The sequence below is a fragment of the Pogona vitticeps genome, chromosome 1 (genome assembly GCF_051106095.1).
Source record: "Pogona vitticeps strain Pit_001003342236 chromosome 1, PviZW2.1, whole genome shotgun sequence".
Classification (NCBI taxonomy): domain Eukaryota; kingdom Metazoa; phylum Chordata; class Lepidosauria; order Squamata; family Agamidae; genus Pogona; species Pogona vitticeps.
This window is the reverse complement of record NC_135783.1, coordinates 134,565,361-134,584,613: the sequence shown is the minus strand read 5'-3', so window position 1 is coordinate 134,584,613 and position 19,253 is coordinate 134,565,361. Positions and strand designations below refer to the sequence as shown.

The 19,253-nt window shown below is 42.0% G+C and overlaps 1 protein-coding gene across 3 annotated transcripts in view; it reads right to left on the bottom strand.

Moving 5' to 3' along the window:
• ASAP2 (ArfGAP with SH3 domain, ankyrin repeat and PH domain 2) overlaps positions 1-19,011 on the bottom strand; it is a 147,741-nt gene extending 128,730 nt beyond the window's left edge. For 2 of the 3 annotated variants that reach the window (XM_020796609.3, XM_020796610.3), the window contains exon 1: positions 18,294-19,010. In XM_020796609.3, the coding sequence (XP_020652268.3) occupies positions 18,294-18,419 (126 nt within the window). In that variant the 5' untranslated portion in view covers positions 18,420-19,010. Of the gene's footprint in view, positions 1-18,293 lie in introns of all 3 variants that reach the window. The other variant, XM_073001454.2, reaches the window with a different exon arrangement.
• Positions 19,012-19,253: the final 242 nt, after the last annotated feature.

Below are 19,253 nucleotides of genomic sequence, written 5' to 3'. Positions count from 1 at the left end.
AGATCTTATTTTAGGGGAAACAGGGTAGTTCCTGGAAAAATTGCACCTTAGAGGCAAATACATTATGGAACAGCTCCCTCATAAGCCATTTCTGGAATCATGTTGCACATGGAATTAATTTGATTCTTCAATAAAAACTGCACTTCAGGTTCAGTCATGCATAGACCATTTAAATTATATCTTGATCATATGAAATCTTGAAAAGATCAAACCAACATGGACCACTAATACAGTACATCATTAGTTTCAGTGGAGATATTTTAACAGTGATGATGCTCAAAATCTGTACACAACAGAAGCTGATTTACATATTTTCTTCCTCAAAGCTGCACCTGATTTGGGACAATTTCCCCCTCTCATTCTCTGCAGCCAAAGATGGAGAAGCTCTATACAGTCAGCAAAAACAAGACCTGGAGCTGACTGCGGTTCTGATCATCAGCTTCTCATAGCAAAATTCAAGCTTAGACTGAAGAGAGTAGGAAAAACCACTGGGCCACTCAGGTATAATCTAAACCAAATCCCTTATGAATACACAGTGGAAGTAAAGAACAGATTTAAGGAACTAGATTTGGTGGACAGAGTGCCTGAAGAACTTTGGATAGAGGCTCGTAACATTGTCCAGGAGGCAGCAACGAAAACCATTCCAAAGAAAAGGAAATGCAAGAAAGCAAAGTGGCTGTCCAACGAGGCCTTAGAAATAGCAGAGAGGAGAAGGGAAGCAAAATGCAACGGAGATAGGGAAAGTTACAGAAAATTGAATGCAGACTTCCAAAGAATAGCAAGGAGAAACAAGAGGGCCTTCTTAAATGAACAATGCAAAGAAATAGAGGAAGATAACAGAAAAGGAAAGACCAGAGATCTGTTCAGGAAAATTGGAGATATTAGAGGAACATTTTGCGCAAAGATGAACATGATAAAAGACAAAAATGGGAGGGACCTAACAGAAGCAGAAGACGTCAAGAAGAGGTGGCAAGAATTCACAGAGGAATTATATCAGAAAGATTTGGATATCCCGGACAACCCAGACAATGTAGTTGCTGACCTTGAGCCAGACATCCTGGAGAGCGAAGTCAAGTGGGCCTTAGAATGCCTGGCTAACATCAAGGCCAGTGGAGGTGATGGCATTCCAATTGAACTATTTAAAATCTTGAAAGATGATGCTGTTAAGGTGCTACATTCAATATGCCAGCAAGTTTGGAAAACTCAACAGTGGCCAGAGGATTGGAAAAGATCAGTCTACATCCCAATCCCAAAGAAAGGCAGTGCCAAAGAATGCTCCAACTACCGCACAATTGCACTCATTTCACACGCTAGCAAGGTTATGCTCAAAATCCTCCAAGGTAGGCTTCAGCAGTATGTGGACCGAGAACTCCCAGAAGTACAAGCTGGATTCCGAAGAGGCAGAGGAACTCGAGACCAAATTGCTAACTTGCGCTGGATTATGGAGAAAGCCAGAGAGTTCCAGAAAAATATCTACTTCTGCTTCATTGACTATGCGAAAGCCTTTGACTGTGTGGACCACAGCAAACTATGGCAAGTTCTTAAAGAAATGGGAGTGCCTGACCACTTTATCTGTCTCCTGAGAAACCTATATGTGGGACAGGAAGCAACAGTCAGAACTGGTCATGGAACAACTGAGTGGTTCAAAATTGGGAAAGGAGTACGGCAAGGCTGTATACTGTCCCCCAGCTTATTTAACTTGTATGCAGAATACATCATGCGGAAGGCTGGACTGGAAGAAGCCCAAGCCGGAATTAAGATTGCCGGAAGAAATATCAACAACCTCCGATATGCAGATGATACCACTCTGATGGCAGAAAGTGAGGAGGAATTAAAGAACCTTGTAATGAGAGTGAAAGAGGAGAGTGCAAAAAACGGTCTGAAACTCAACATCAAAAAAACTAAGATCATGGCCACTGGTCCCATCACCTCCTGGGAAATAGAAGGGGAAGATATGGAGGCAGTGTCAAATTTTATTTTCCTGGGCTCCATGATCACTGCAACTGGAGACAGCAACCCCGAAATTAAAAGACGCCTTCTTCTTGGGAGGAAAGCGATGACAAATCTTGACAGCATCTTGAAAAGCAGAGACATCACCTTGCCAACAAAAGTCCGAATAGTCAAAGCTATGGTTTTTCCTGTCGTGATGTATGGAAGTGAGAGCTGGACCATAAAGAAAGCAGACCGCCGAAGAATTGATGCCTTTGAATTGTGGTGCTGGAGGAGGCTCTTGAGAATCCCCTGGACTGCAAGGAGAACAAACCTATCAGTTCTAAAGGAAATCAACCCTGAGTGCTCACTGGAAGGACAGATCCTGAAGCTGAGGCTCCAGTACTTTGGCCATCTCATGAGAAGAAAAGAGTCCTTGGAAAAAACCCTGATGTTAGGAAGGTGTGACGGCAAGAGGAGAAGGGGACGACCGAGGATGAGATGGCTGGACAGTGTCTGCGAAGCAACCAACATGAACCTGACACAACTCCGGGAGGCAGTAGAAGACAGGAGGGCCTGGCGTGCTCTGGTCCATGGGGTCACGAAGAGTCGGACACGACTAAACGACTAAACACACACACACACACCCTCTCATTATAGCCTGTTCCCTATGTGCAAACTCTCCACTAGAGTTTTTGATGGGAGTACAAGGAACATAGAAGAAAAATAGGTTTTGTGAACAGTACTCCATTCACATAATCTTTGACTCCGAACAACTATCTATTACTGTAACCTGCTGCAGCTCACGGTCTAAGTGGGAGTGTGAGGGACCTCAACCTGACATTCTGGGGTGCCCAGAATGTCATGAGCCCAAGACTATAACTATTCTGTAAGTCAAAATAAGCTATTAGAAAGCTGTTTCTACCCTTTCTGACGTCCCTCTCTATCATGCACTCTTTAATGAAATTAGAGTAGAGGAGAATTCTCGATTGTGGAGCATTAATTTCACAATGTGATGTTACTGCAAATGATGGGGGGAAATGCAGTGGGAAACATATTTCTGTATCTAAGTGAAAGAAAACTGGTACAGAATAAGGTACACCCTTTGCTTCTGAACTGGATCTAAACCTAGCAGCATTTGCTCTAGCAATAGGCTGAGCCATGGGAGAGTGGAGAAAAACAAGCACTCACACTCAGCTGAAACACACTTGTGTGGAGGATTATGTACATCTAGACCTACTGAATGCACATGCATTAAACACTGAAAGTGATTTAAAAGCCAAACATTTGAAAAGATGTTACTCGTCAAATCCCTGTTCTCAACTCCTACAATGTAAGAGACATTAAAGCCCATTCAAGAATCCAGCTACCACCCAAACACCCACCCACACTCACTCACTCACTATCTAAACAAATCTAAGTCAACAATAAGTTCTGTCTACCTTACAAAGAGGTAAGAAAAAATTGAGCACATGTAGACAGTCTTTCTTTGCACACACCAACCTGGAATGAAGGAAGGAATTTTCATGTCACAATATGTATGGCTTGCAAGCAGGTGAAAATTTTGGCAACTCTTAGTCTGAGAAGCCTGGCATAGTAATTAATCCACTGGTTAATAACTATCTAACTCTCCACACAATTGTGCCCCTCCGGGAGTTGTTTTAGGTCTTCAAGGGCCTTTTTTGAAACAGGAAGTGACTAGTACAGTACTTCCATTATTTAAAATACCTTTTAAGCTCTGGAATAGTTTGTGGACAGAGATGATTTAAAGAGCAACTCAAACACCCCAAAGATCTCTAAGAGAGTGTAATTAGCATTTGGAGGACAAAATATTTTTTTTTCCAGATTGTTTTATGATAGGGGACTAGAGGAGTCCTGGAGAGATGCATTTTGTCTAGCACTTATTCAAGATCCAGAACACAGGAGCAACCTATCATGTCACATTTTATTCAGTTTAAAATAATAGTTAATTACCATCAGACTCAACTTTTAGGTTTCCCTATTTTTATACTGACAGAAAATGTCTTCCCCATCTCACCCTTAAAGCCTCGCCCTTTCCATCGAATTTCAAGCTTCTGACCTGCTCTAAGGGTACACAGATAAAGCCCACATCCAAAGAGGCCCAGACATCCCTGGAACCATTTAAACCTCTACTTCTTGAAATGACATTACCTATCATGTCCCATGACATAAATATGCCATCAACCATTTATATTACCAAATCTGAGGCTAGAGGATGCCAACTGTCAGCCTATCAGTCACAGCAAGCCTTTTTCTCTCCCATATCATTATCCCCTGCATCTCTGCTTGTTAGAAGCAGTAAAGTGACTTGGTCTTTTTAAACTGTTGACTGGTTTGCAATAAATATTATTTGCATTCCCTGTTTTACAGAGGCAGAGACCAAAGCTATGGCATCATTTCAAATTTACACAGAAGGCAACATCATTCAGTTACTTAACATGGGAACCAATACTGTATAGATGTTTGTGAGGCATGATCACCTCTGGTCTAACATAATATGGAAAAAGAAAGACACCTGACCACAAATGAATCAAAATGGTTAATGCACCCATGAACACAAGACTGAAACACACCAAGAGTTAAATCACTTATCCACATGGCTTCTTTTTCCAACTGATATTGACATTCCATAGTCTAACAATTATAAATCAACCACAGAATGCTACTGACTGTACACTGACGGCTCTTTAAGCAAAGTCTGCACAGAAACGGCCTTAACCACCTGGGACAAATTCAACAATAATATGTCCCCACAGGTTATCATAAATGTGTAGCTTTCGTATTCTACTGACTTCTGCCTCTTAACAATCGTTTCAAAATAAAACCCAGTATGGATTAAATTAAGAAATGAAACGCCATCCCTTCCCCAAAATTCCAACACATTAAGCAAGCCAAAAATGGGAGAGGCGAAGAATGCCACATGTGTGTACCAAAACATGGCAGCCAGATTGCTAACTGGGACTGATCACAAGGGATCACATAAACCCTGTTACAGCAGCTCTCTTGGCTGCCAATCTGTTACTACTGGGTGCAATTAAAAGTGCTAGTCCTAACCTACAATGCCAAAAACAGGTTGGACACAAGCTATCTCAACGACCACGTCTCCCTGGTAAGGATCACCAGGAGAGGCCTTTCTTTCAGTCCCACCACCTTCACAAGTGCATTTGGTGGGAACCAAATCTCAGATTCTGGAACTCCCTCCCACAGAAGGCTAGGCTGGCCCCATCGTTGCTGTCCTATTGCAATCAGGTGAAGACCTTTCTCTTCAAGCAAGCTTTCCCTTAATTACAGGCTTGCCTGAATCTTGTTTTAAATGTGTGGTTGTGCCTTACTCTTTTAATGTTGCTTCAGTTTACCATCTTCATCTGTTGATCCTTTTCAGTATTTGTCTAGTTCTTGTTTTTAGCTTTAAATAGTTTTTGAATGTTGGAAGCCACTTGGGTCCTTCTTAAGGAATAAGGAGGGGTAGAAATGTTTTGAATGCATGCATGAAGTAATTAATTAATTAATTCATATGTTAATTAATTCACTTATGAATGTACAAGACACTTTTATTACTTACCTTACGGCTCAGTGTTTGGGTTTGGAATTACTGACAACTGATTACACAGTTATAGCAATATCAGCAGAAGGCACCTATGATGCCAAAATATTTGCACAGATGGCTTTATTTACTTTAAGAGCTAATTCAGCATGGAAGGGGAAAAATGAAACAAGTCTCCTACAGAACAAAATTAACAAAATAATTCATATTGATATTTGGCTCTGTCCAAGTTCTGTTTTCCTACATCAAAATCCAAAGGAGTAGCTTCATTTGATAGAATGCATTCCCAAACTATGATACTGAAGGACAGGCAAGATACTCTATATAAGGAAATAGGAATTTTTAAGTATTCAAATTGTGAGAGAAATAATACATTGTGAGTTTAAAGGTCGGTTTGATTTGTGCCATATCTCAAAGTGAGAGCAAAGTCCAATGAAGTACTATGGACAAAAACAACAATAATCTGTGCTCTAGTGGCACAGTGATTTAATCTGAGAGCCTGATGACTGTGGAGACGTAATACTGTACTCGCCAGTATGTTTGGTTGGGTTTTTTGCTTTTTCCTGCTCTTTGCTATTTATAATAGTTTCCCACTTTTTCTATTTTACTCTTACTGAGCAATTCACTTTCCCTGATAGCAATACAGTATGGCTCTAATATAATAAAGTGAGTCATCAGGTCTGACTTATGACCCTTTCCAGGGTTGTCTTAGAGAATACTAAGAAGTGGTTCACCATTCCCTTCTTCTGGGAGTGTCCTGGGACTGTGCAGCTTGCCCAAGGCCACACAGGCTGGCTCTACTTGCAGGAGGCACAGTGGGGAATCAAACCCCCCAACTTCAGGCCCCACAGCCAGACACCTAAACCACTGATCTATCCAGCTGGCTCTACCTTTACCCAAAACAAAAAAGCAGACGAAACAACAAAACTCCTGGTGTGTGAGCACAGGCTCTGATGGCCTTACTATCTTGGGGGGGGGGGGAATCAAATGGCCACACCAATGACACCAACTGTTATATGCCTGGACATTTTTTTAGTACCCTGTCCATAAAAGGCATACTTCAGGAGTAGATAATCAAGGGGTCATCAGCGATCCAGGCTACCTTAAAGCCAATTAGCATTCTTTCCCATCTCTTTCTGGAGATGTCAGGGGGTGAATCCTGGAGCTTCTTGCCTATCACATCACTCAAAAATTCAGAAATGTGCTCTATAGCTGAGCTAGGACTCTTCTGTCAGAAGGATAAAGTTAAGGTGGTTGGTTGTATTTTCTATATATAGCAAAAGAAAGATTTATGTAAATATTCAGCTTTATTCTTAACAACTTTGTAAGATGTTCTAAAGTCATAGGACGAAATCTAAAAGAGACACTGATTCGCCTTCGCGAATACACTGATATAAATAAGCCTACAAAAAACAAAAACAAAAAAAAACAGTGTCTTCCCATCTAACTTTCTCTTGCATTACAACAGGATGCTTCTGGAAAAGCTGATGTGGGGGGGGGGGAGAGATTGAAATGAGTGGTGGCAGTACTTTCATACTGCATTTTCAGACAAAAGCATGGAATGATTACACAGGTTTGACCCTGATTTTCAAGCTCTGTGTTGAAGCACTCAAAACAACACTTGTTATAATTTTCTTTAAAAAGTAAACAGATGGAAGATTAACAACAGTCATAATGAACAACTAATGAAAAGAAGCTAAGGATTGCACTAAACAAATTAATCTAGCTGGAAAGGAGACATGAACTGGCTATCTTTGCTACCGGATCAGTCTCTTCCATTATTAAGGAAGGTCACTCATATACAGTACAGTATATCAGTATACATAATGTGCAATAGAAATCTTCAGTACTTAGGAAAAAGATGAATTAAAAGTAAAGATTTAGTCATATCCTATAATTCAGGAGACAGGGATCAAAAGAGGGACAGACCCATGGTTAAGGAAATGTCTACTCTTCTGCCTTTGCTAAAATAGTAATCCTGTCTTACTGATATGGATTAAAATGATTAGTGAATGTAGTTTGCTTCCTACATTGCTCTTCTCAAAACATACTTCATTGGGTCTCCCTTTCCCCCCCCCACAAAGAAAATCTTCACTGAAAATGAACCACAGCAAATAATGTATGCTTTAAATTCATTCTACTTTCATGCTCCTGTATTTTCCTCCGTGTATCATTTACAAGATACAAAAAAGGCTTTTCATGAACACACAACTAATTTGTTCCACTATAATCTCCTGAGCTGTTTTGAGATAGTCACACACATACTTAACATAATGCCTAGACAAAATTATAGACTTCCAATTTAAAAAAAAAAACAACAAAACCTTGCAACCACAATCTACTCTTCACCCTGGTGCTTAAAAACATGGGGGAGGTCTCTACACAGCAGGTGGTTATATACTGTGCACACTGCAATTCCTAGACAATACTGAGGATTATGGATCCAAGTCACAGCCTACACTCTAATCTCTGGCTTTTGTTGATTTAAAGTCAGATACTAACATTGAGGATGCAGCTGTAGGAACTAACATTAAAGAAACATGACTGCCAAGAGGAACTGCTGTACTGTTTGCCCAAATGTATTCCATTCCATTAGAAATTCCTAGGAAAAGTTCAATATTGTTAGCCAGCTACTAAAAAGTGTCCAAGAGTTGTTGCTTGAAGGTGGGGGATGAACTGGAAGACAAGCAAAGAATACACTCTTCTATACTTCCATCCTCTCTATCTTATAAATCAATGGTTTCCATTCCTATCAAACCACTCCTATTCACAGTTTATGTACAGTACTGTACTGTATTCTTAACAAACCTCCCTGGCCCAATCTACAAATTACTGTTTAATAATGACATCATACTCAGTAAACAGATGTGCATCCTCTTGTCCGCACTGCCTTGTTGTCATTCATTCATCAGCCATCCCCCTGAATCCCCCCCGGATTAGGCACTGGATCACTGCCAGCACACATGACATCTCCAACAATGTGTTTTGCTAGAGTGCTTGTTTCAGACAGTTTGACCTAGAGCCTAGGACAACAACACTAGATGGAAAGACAGTACAGCTGTCTACCAATTTAGTTTTATAAGAGTTTAATCCTTAATCAAATGTAGGTGGGCTGTATACATCTGGGGAAACTGAAATCAATTGGTAAAGACATTGGCAAATCTTTACCCCTCAAAAAAGTTGTGTACATTGTACAGAACTCACGTCTATTATGCAGCTTAGCAGGGTTGAATTTTCCCCCTTTTAAAGTAAAAACACATTGGTAACATTTCTGTCTTGGAAAACTTACCACTTCTCATTATATATGTTATTTCAAATACTTATGAATAAGGTAACTGGGTTTAAAGGCAGTCTGCAGTTTCATTTTCAGTATAAATAGAACCTTGCTTAATGTGACAAGACATTACTATGCCAAGTCATATTCAAGTTATAAAACTGCCCTATACCAACACTATACATGACCCTAAATGATTTGTACATTGCTCCTTTCACTAGAAAGCATGTTCTGTTGTCTCTCTGTAGATTATTTTTTGACACTTTACTTCTACACCTTGAACTTTCTCCTGCTGCCTTCCAAGGAAACAGATCTAAGGATGTGCTTAAGTCTATACAGTTACTATAAGATAGTAGTTTATAAACTTTTCACATCACAACCCTTTTTATTTTTGAGAAATAATTTCCTTTACAATCATCCAATCCACATTTAGTAAAATATCCCATTCATAATTTAAAATTAAAAATAAACATAAAAATGTAATTAAATTTTTATTAAAATTAAGATATGTAAAAATAGTTTTTTTGGAGAAATCCTAAGTATTGGTATCAATATTTATCACAAACATTTGTTTTGGCTGATAATTTCTTTTTCTTTATGAAAATTGTAAAATCTTGTGCCTCTTGGAATTTCTTCATTCCACCTCACAAATCAAGTCTCTCAGTTTAGGAAACAGGATCTGAAGACAACCTGAATCATGAAACTGAATATTGATCCCTGTACGCATCACAGAGTTGACTAATATAAATGTGAATCTTTTGCAAAAAAAAACAAAAAAACCACCCCTTATCAGGTACAAAACATAGATATAACTCTTACATTATAATACTGCACATGGTTATGCAAAAGTAAACCCCAATGTGTTTAGTGCGGTTTGTTTTATGCATTGGATTTAAGCCTAAATAAGAAAAGCTTCTGAAATGCAGGTTATTTTCTCTACTTGCCAATTAAAGTAATGGCTTGTTTCTGCCACATGCTGCACTCTGGGTTATGTTGGGATTTAGCACTCATTATCACTGGCCCACACTGCCATTTGCCTGATAACTGGGGATAATGGAGTTTAGAGTCTAACACATATAAATGGCACAAATCTGGGGACAGCTTGCTTGTCATAATGATTTCCACAGAGGTCTTAAACAATGTCAGCCAAAGAGGGTTACGTCTCTTCACTAGGAGCAGGAATAAAACAGGAACAAAACACTAAGGGCACAGTTAGAGAATTACAGTGGTGCCCCGCTTAACTATTTTAATTGGTTCCAAAAAATTCATTGCTATGGGAAAACATCGCTAAGCGAAACACGGTTTCCCATAGAAATGCATTGAAAACCGGATAATCCGTTCCAATGGGAATGGATTGCCGTCCTTAAGTGAAAATCGCCATAGGAAACATCGCTAAGCGAAACGCAGTTCCCCAACTGAAACCTATTCAATGCATCTCAATGGGGGGGGGAATTACAACAAACTGAAAAAGAGTCGGAACAAAGTCAAATTAGTTTAACAAAGGGTTCATTAAATGCACTTATGATTTCAAGCATTCTAAACATTTTTAAACATTTTTAAACGTATAAAAAACAGCCAACATGAGGCTGTCAAAACCATCGTTAAGCGAAACAGGGGGATTCAAACTGTCATTGCTATGTGAAGCATGGTCCCAAACATCGCTATGTGAAAATCGCCCATAGGGAACATCGTTAAATGGAGCGCAAGATCGCTCCGAAAAAGCCATCGCTAAGTGAAGCAAGGCACCACTGTATATTTACATGAAAACATCATGTTGGTGAGACTAATCATTAACTATTAAGATTGACTGATTGATTGATTGAAGATTTATATCCCGCCTATCTAGTGGCAAACCACTACCGTGGGCAGCTAACAAAGGAATATATAGGACAACAGTGAACACACACAAAAATAGCCTGCTCTTAGGCTAAGGGAATTCAGGCTGCCCTTTGCAAAGATGGCAGTTGCAGCTTCCCTACCCTAGCAATAGGCTGAGCCATGGGAGAGTGGAGAAAAACAAGCACTCACACTCAGCTGAAACACACTTGTGTGGAAGATTATATACATCTAGACCTACTGAATGCACATGCATTAAACACTGAAACTGATTTAAAAGCCAAACATTTGAAAAGATGTTACTCGTCAAATCCCTGTTCTCAACTCCTACAATGTAAGAGACATTAAAGCCCATTCAAGAACCCTGCTACCACCCAAACACCCACCCACCCACACTCACTCACTCACTCACTCACTCACTCACTCACTCACTGTCTAAACAAATCTAAGTCAACAATAAGTTCTGTCTACTTTACAAAGAGGTAAGAAAAAATGAGCATATGTAGATAGTCTTTCTTTGCACACACCAACCTGCCTGGAATGAAGGAAGGAAGGGCAGCCAGTTTCCCTTTTTACACGCCGTGGCTGTGGAGGCCTGATGGAGACCTACAGTAAAGGGTTGTCGGTGGGGCTGGGGGGGTTAAGGTAGGGACAGGAAGGGGGTGGGTGTAGGCTGTGGGGGTGGGTGAGCAGCTGATTGGTGGCTGGTAGGCAGAATGGGTGTAGTTTTTTTAATTACGAAGGACGAATAAAATGGGGAAATATTCATCAAGTCGTATTCGTCAGGACTTAAAATTTGACGAATACAGATCAATGAATATTGAATGAATCTGCTATTTGCGTCAAAAACGATCCGTTTTTATATTCATCCCCATCTCTAATGATGACATCTATGACTGATGACAAAGACTGATTTGTTTTTCCTTCCTAATTCTGAAGCGCTTAATAAAAATAGAGCTTACAAATTAACTTTACAGGAGATAAAGAAACATCGGTTATACTGAAATTGGTCACAACTCTGTGGGCAAGCCTTAGGAGGAAAGGTTGGGGGGAAGGAGCGGGGTGAGAAACAAACAGACAGACAGACAAAAAAAGAAAGAGTCTTTTATCATAGATTTAATTGGATGATTCAGTGGGATCTGGAAGGAAAATGTCTTCCTTCCCAAGGCTGCCTTCCAGCATAAGAGTCTGAAGTGGGACAGACAAAAGACTTATCTAGTCTAGCATTCTGTTCCCACAGTGACCAGCCGGAGGCCTACAGGAAAACCACAAGCAGAACACTCCCTGCGTTTGCTCTTCATTACCTTATATTTGGAGGCATATTGCTTCTGATACAGGATGGTCACACAGCCATCATGACTAGCAGACTGATGTGGAGCCCCATGTTTCAGAACTAGGACCCATGGGACCAGTTCATATGGCAAGATAAACCAAGTCTCTGTGGGGATCCTGACTTATTTTTAATACCATCATGTAGAGTGACTGCCATGTGCATAGATGGGAAGAAATATACATAGATCTACCTACTGCACAGCTGCACCACATTCACACAAATTCCCACACAGAGGTTTCAAGATGCCCATTTGTAAACTGTAAGTGGTCCCAGGAGGTCTAACAGGATTGACCAGCATTAAGAATCTCTCTCTCTCTCTCTCTTTCTCTCTCTCTCTCCACAGAAAAGTTGATCAACAGGTTTTTCTTTCATGCTCTGTCTTAGCTGAACACCACATCTAGGATCAGAAAGGAATCTCCTCCAGGACAAATTCAGCATTCTTTGTATTAAACTTGTCTGAAACAACTGGGCTGCTTTAGTGTGTTACCAGAGTTGCAGACAAAGGTTGCTGTAGCTCACCTCAGTTCTTCCTGTGCTTTGCTCACAACCAGAGTGGGGAACAATAGCATCTTTCAAATGTCCTGCCTCTTCAAGCAATTGGGACCCCTGGTTTTTCAAGCCTCTTGATGGCAATGGGAAGCCTCCAAGTAGGAGAGGCTCTCTTTTTTTTAAGATTACTGCTTGCCATGTGAGGAGAGTGAGGACAGAGCTCGGGCAGATAGGTTGGTCCGGCCAAAACATCTGAACAAAGCTACCAGATTTATGAGAAGTATACAATGAAGATCTTCACCTGGCTCAAAACACTGGACTACATTTGATCTCTGAGCATTTTATGCATTTTCATTCCATACAAACACCTACTGATCTGTTCACCAAGTTACAGAAAAGGAGCACACCATTTCAAAGCAGCAATATCTGTTCTATTCCACAGATGCAGTTCATGTTTTTGCTTAGATCTGGGCAAATGGCTAAATAAATAGTCATTTTCAATGGGGCTACATTTTTGACAGCTAGTAATAATCCTGCATGATTCATTATCATTAAGAACTTCATCCACTTGTTTGGCATGTGCAGATTTATTTATACCATAGGAAATAGCATATTCCACTGTGAGGTACACTAGGCTAAACTTGGGGAGAATAAAAACAATACACCTTGCCAAATGGATGAATACTGAAGAGTGTCTCTCGACAGGACAAGACTCTAGCTGAACAATCTGGAAATCACTTAATAGACTTTGAAACGAAGTAGGCAAAACAAAGAATAATCAATTAAAATGGGACTACTTGGATAAAGGACAAATTTTCTGTGACTGTGGAGAAATTTAATCAATGTAGCACTTTTCTGCATGCAATTTATACCCCACCATGTGCTCTAGCAAACGGCCAAGATACTGCTATTGAAATAGCCTGCTTCTGGTCGAAAACAGTCTAATTATCTTAACTTTTTCTTTTAATTTCACCTATATTTCATATAGTACATCTATAATTTTAAACTGTGCAATGCTCTGACACAAATTAAGAAAGAAAGCCTGTTAGACACCTTTTCTAACAACAGGTGTTTACTAATACCTTAGATAATTTAACAGTAGTGGCAGCAGAAAAAAACAACAAAAAAAACTTTCAATATATGGGAATACCACAACAGACGGAAAAACAAGGATAATTGCTCCAACAACTTCAAAGAGGAGGCAAGTCAGGAGGTAAATGAATCTGAAAACATTAATACAGAATTAATCACAATATGACATTAAATCTTCTTCATGGAGTTCTTCAGTGCTCATTATCAAGACACAGCTGCTGACGCTACAGAGCAAATATGTCTTCACCATCCCCCACATGGAAAAAGTATTTCAATCTGCAGTTATGTACCTGAACAGGTTTCCATTATTTCGTGACTCATAGTTTATTGTAGGCCAGTTACAATTTTACCCGGCACAAGCAGTCTTGCTGGGATGTTTTTCACACAATGTAACATACACATACAGTATACAGTATATATACAATTTGAAAATTGCCACTGCCCCAAATGATTTTACTGCAAATGATGATTTTTTAAAAATCATCATTTTTAAAAAAAATAGGCCCCAATGGCCTTCCTTGAATTAAAGAGATGCCAAAGGGGGCATCCTCCTTGGGGGGGGGGCAACTGAAAAGCTTTAATTCCTGAAAAATGTTTGTACTTGATGAAATCATCAGTCTTGCATGGTGTAAAGTTCCACAACAAGATTTTGGTCATTTTCTAAAAACATCCATCAAACATGCTTGCAACACACTGGGAAGATTGGGCCAACATAGCTTTATCAAAATGGTATTTCCTTTATCATAAACATACAGCTGGTGGTCAATTTCACTCAAGTCGGTTAACACAGTATAAAGACTGTGAGGTGAATGATGCAGAAGAACAGCCAAAGATTTACACTTTGAAAGCAATAGCTGCTCAAGCACTTGACTCTGGCATGAAATGTGCTCAGTTTAATTAAAGCATTTCAGAAATCTCAGTACAATCAATTCAGAACTACAGTACTGATATTTTGCCAACTTTGCTGAAGAAATTAATATTAGTAGATGAACAGAGATATTGCCAACACAGCATTAAATAATGTAGCTTAACATAATTCTGCTTACCGTAACTGAATAATTCTGGGCAAAGTTGTAAAATATTAGTTTTATTATCATGCTCTGTAATGTAGGATAATGCTATCACAGACTGTCTGAGATATATGACAGAACTGTTATTCTAGCAAAAATCTCAGTATAGCACCTGAAACCCAGAGAATGCTTTGGAACCCACTTGCAGTCTATGTGTGACTTGAATTAAACAGCCAGTATACAGAAGAAATAAAAATGATGCATCTTTTTTTCTGAATAGCCTGCTCTTCCAACCATAAGGGCAAAAAGCTTTAGTATCTTTTCAAGAATAATCCTTCTACACTTGAAAATTCAGATGTATCACCACAACAGAACTATGAATGTTGCTCATTCACAAATCAGAATAATCTTATGTCCAATTCATTATACATATTTTAAAATACAGTAAATGTTATGTTGCTAAGCTACAAAGTGGGTATTTGAATGCACTATTGCTTTGCTCCTTAGTCTTGCCAGCATTAATGGCACAAGCCACCAAAATAGGTATTAATGGTAACATTACTATAAGAGAACTACTGTATAACCATAATTTGTGAATATTTTGAATTTTGGATGTTGTTCTGGTCCAGCCCCATGAATGCATGTGCTGAATTATAGTAGACATTAAATGAACATATCTTGAAAATACGATTTCTCCCATACATCTATGGGTCAGTCTGAGTAACAGATAACTGTTTTCCCAAATCATAAGAACTGGAAACTGTTTCTAAAAATTACGGTAGAATCAACCATTCTTCCAAGGCCTCCCGACACTTAATATTGGTAAACTGACTATTAGGAAAATTTATGGTGCTGACACAACATTGCCACTTCACCATTGTAAACACACCTAACATCATCTGATTTTGGAAGCTAAACAGGGTTGGGCCAGATTAGTACTTGTATGGGAAACTACTAGGGGATACCAACAATGGCTAAATAATGTAGGACTAGGTGAGAATCTTGCTTCAAACCCTGGAGAGCTGCTTGCCAATCTGAATTGACAATAACAGTTCAGGGGGACCAAGGGTCTGATTCAGTGTAAGTCATGTTTTTGTGAGGATTCTATTTAAAGGTAAAAGGATGGAAAATAATTTTTTTTGGTTTTGTTTCTTTCTTTAATTCTTCCACTCGCAGAATTAAAAGCTCACAGGACACATTCATAAATTCAAAAGCACCCTTTCATCACTTTAAGACTGAGGCTAGGCAAAATGCTGACTACACACTGTCTTGGAGTCTCCTTGGCTTTTGCAGAAAAGACTTGGTTTGACTCACCCTCCAGCTCAGTCAATCTGTGGGAAAGAGACTGAGGGAACCTGTTGGGGCACTGAGGAAAAAGAAGTTCCTGACAGTCATAGGATGTTAACCTGCTATATAGCATCTCAAAAGCACATCCTCTTGTTCCAGAAGGGTTTACTCCTTAGTGAGTGTGTTTAGGATTGCAGCTTTGGACCAGGAAAATCAAAACAGCTTTCCAAGTCATCTGTAGGTTACACTTTTTAGTGAACTGCTTTGAATTCGTCCAGATTTTAAAGACTGAACACTTTTTAAAAAAAGAATAATTAGGGCATGCACTCCAAGGAAGGGTATTTTAACAGCAAAGCCATTATTCAAATATGCACATGCTAGTTTGAACTCAACTGCTGCTGAGTACAACAAAAGCCATGTGAACATACAATAACAAAGCAGCACAGAGGAAACACATGAGTTTATGACGCAGGCTCAGAGATTCAAATAAAATCTCTTTATTCAGGTAAGAAGAGGGAAAACAGTTTTATAGTTTCCATATGTTAATGAAATACATTCAAACCATGCTTGGACATGTCTCAACATTTGTTCTGATGCTGGCAATGGTCACAGGCAGGGGATTGTACTGATCCAAACAACAACCCCCTTTTTAATTAGAGAGACAAGATGCTGCAATTAGTGTTGAACTACTTTTGACATTTCACAGATCAGATATTCCCTTTTTTTGTAAACCCCAATGATGGCATACAAAGAATCCACAACAAACCAGATACAAACAAACACGGGGTGGGGGGTGGGGTGCTGAACAAAAACCAAGTTATAATCTGATGCAAATCCACTGTTCCCCTTTAAAAGTACCATGCATATGGGGAAATAGGCACCTTTCACTTCACATTCAGGTTCCAAGGATCTGCCATATAAGTTACTGAGGGAAAGGGTTAGGAAAAGAGATGTCTCCAGTTAACAGATGCTTTGGTAAAACAAGCCAAGGATCCAGTGTTAACGGTTAGGGATCTAAGCCCTTTGTTTAGAAACAGATGCATTTCAGTTCCTAGAAGGAAGACCAGAAATGAAGAACACCACATTTCTGCCTGACAATTCAGTATAATGAGAGAGGATATGGAAAACTTTCCAAAGGTCTGACATCCATATACACATTTCCAAGAAAGTACTTACAGTATTTTGTCCTGTTTGTTTATTTATTTATTATTGGCTTATGCAGACAAATCAAGGGGGGGTGGAGAGAAGGTGAATTATGTCAAATGTACAGCCTCATCCTATTCAGGTTTACCCATGAGTCATCCACACTACAGTCAATGGGCCTTCTCTCCAAGAAGTACAGGGACAGCACAAGCAACAGGGAATACAGTGACACTTATTTCTCACAACCCCAAAGGTGCTCCTCATCAAAATGTGTTTAAGGAACCGCTGGTGGCACAACTCCTAAACCTCAACACTGGGCTGGATGCGGACCAGAAAACATTAATAGCTCACTACACACACCCATCGCGTAACGCCACCCCCATCCCCACGACCCAAGCATCCCTAAAAGAGTCCATGGACCAAAGCCTATGTATGGACGGGTCCTCGGTATTTTTTTTGAAACTATGAAAACCTGGCAAGCGTCGCGCGCCCCCCGAAGGGAATGAATTGCGGGGCGAAAATGGTTGGCCAGCGACATGCCCGAATATACAGGTGGACACACGCAGAGGAAGAGGGCGCTCCTCCGGGACCTCCGCGCCAAGCCCCCTCTCTCTGGCATTAAATCTATTACAATTTACTATTACTGTATTGCTATTATTTATTTATTTATTTATTTATTTATTTATTTATTTAATTTATATGCCCGCCCAGAGACCTTTGGATAGTGTGGGCGGCATATAAATTAAAATAAATAAATAAATATAATTAGACGATAGGTGGGAGGGAGCGGGGAAAGCGCTCGAAGGTTTCCGTGCCAAATATAAAATAAGAAAAAGAACCGGGGGAAAAAAAGGGCGGGCAAAAAGGGAAGCGCAGGGGAGCCAGCCCTGAGGCGCTCTGCCTGCTCCTTCCTCCTCCTCCTCCTCGGCCGGGGTCCCCTCGTTGAGGGGGGATCCCGGCGGGCGCCGAGCCGGGCACGGAGCCCTCTTTGTGCCCACAGGTCTGGAGGGGAAGGGAGGCAAGGCGGGCGGGAAGGCGGGAGCCCGAGCCCGGCTCTCAGGGATCCTTTCTTCCCTCGCCCAGCCATCCTGCCCCTTTCCCAGAGAGAGAGAGAGACAGAGAGAAGGGAAAGAGAAAGAGAGAGAGAGAAAGGCTGCCCAAGGGCGCCCGGGCTGGCTGCGGCAGAGAAGGCGGAATGGGGAGGTGGGAGAGGAGAGAGAGAGAGAGAAGGAAGAGGCGCGGGCCAGCCAGCCAGCCATCCGCCTTCTCCTCCTGCAGGCCGGGCGGCGGCGGCTCAGCCCCCTTTCACGGCTCGCCCCGCTCGCCCGCTCTCACCTCCTCGATGGCGGCCACGGTGTTCCGGCACTGCACCATCCGTGTGGTGAAGTTGGAGGCGGTGGGCGCCTTGTAATCCTCATTGGTCTCGGAGACGAATTCCGACACGGAGATCTGGTCCGGCATGGCGGGGGAAAAAGGAGGGGACCCGAGGCAAGGGAAGGAAGGGAGCGGGCGAGGCCGGCGGCTCCGCGGCGGAAGAGAGGGACCGAGGCAAGGAGCAGAACCAGCCAGCCAGCTAGGCAAAGCAGGCAGGCAGGCAAGCAAGCAGGCGGGCGAAAGGGGGAACCTCCCCGCCTTACATCGCTCGACAACCAGGCGGCGGCAGCGGCGGCGCTTCGCTCCTTGCACGCTAAGCAGCAGCGCCTGGCAGGCGTTCGCGGCGGCGGCGGGGAGCGGGAAGAGGAGGGGGTGGGTTTCTGAGGAGGAGCAGGGTGGCCGGGAAATGCCCTCGTTTGGAGAGGGGGGGAACCGGAGCGACGCCCCCGTCCCCCGGGGAATCACGCACAAGCGAGGCGGTGGGGCGGGAGGAGGAGGAGGAGGAGGCAGAAGGGAAAGGGGGCGCCACCCGAGCCGGCACTCCTCCCCCAAGGGCGAGCGGAGGGAGAACCCGGCGCCACCCCCACGCCCCTCGCCGCGCCCGAGGAGGCCCAGGCCACGAGGCGCGCCTCCAGAAAGGCGGCGGCGGCGGTCCGTGGGGCGGAGGGGGGGGAAGCCGGGCTGAGGGGGAAATCGGGCGGCGGAGCAGGGGGAGCGGCGGCCACTCTGCGAGGCGGGGGACGGGCCTCGCCTTTCCTGAGGGGGTTGCCTTCCCGCTCCCCGCCTCTCTTCCCGCTTCCAAGGAGGGCGGCGGCTGAAGGCGCTTACATCGCCCCCCCTCCTCCAAGGGGCTCCAGGCGCCTTCATTTTTGCCGCCGCCCCCCCACCGCCGCCCTCCCCCACCGCCGCTCCTCCATTTTA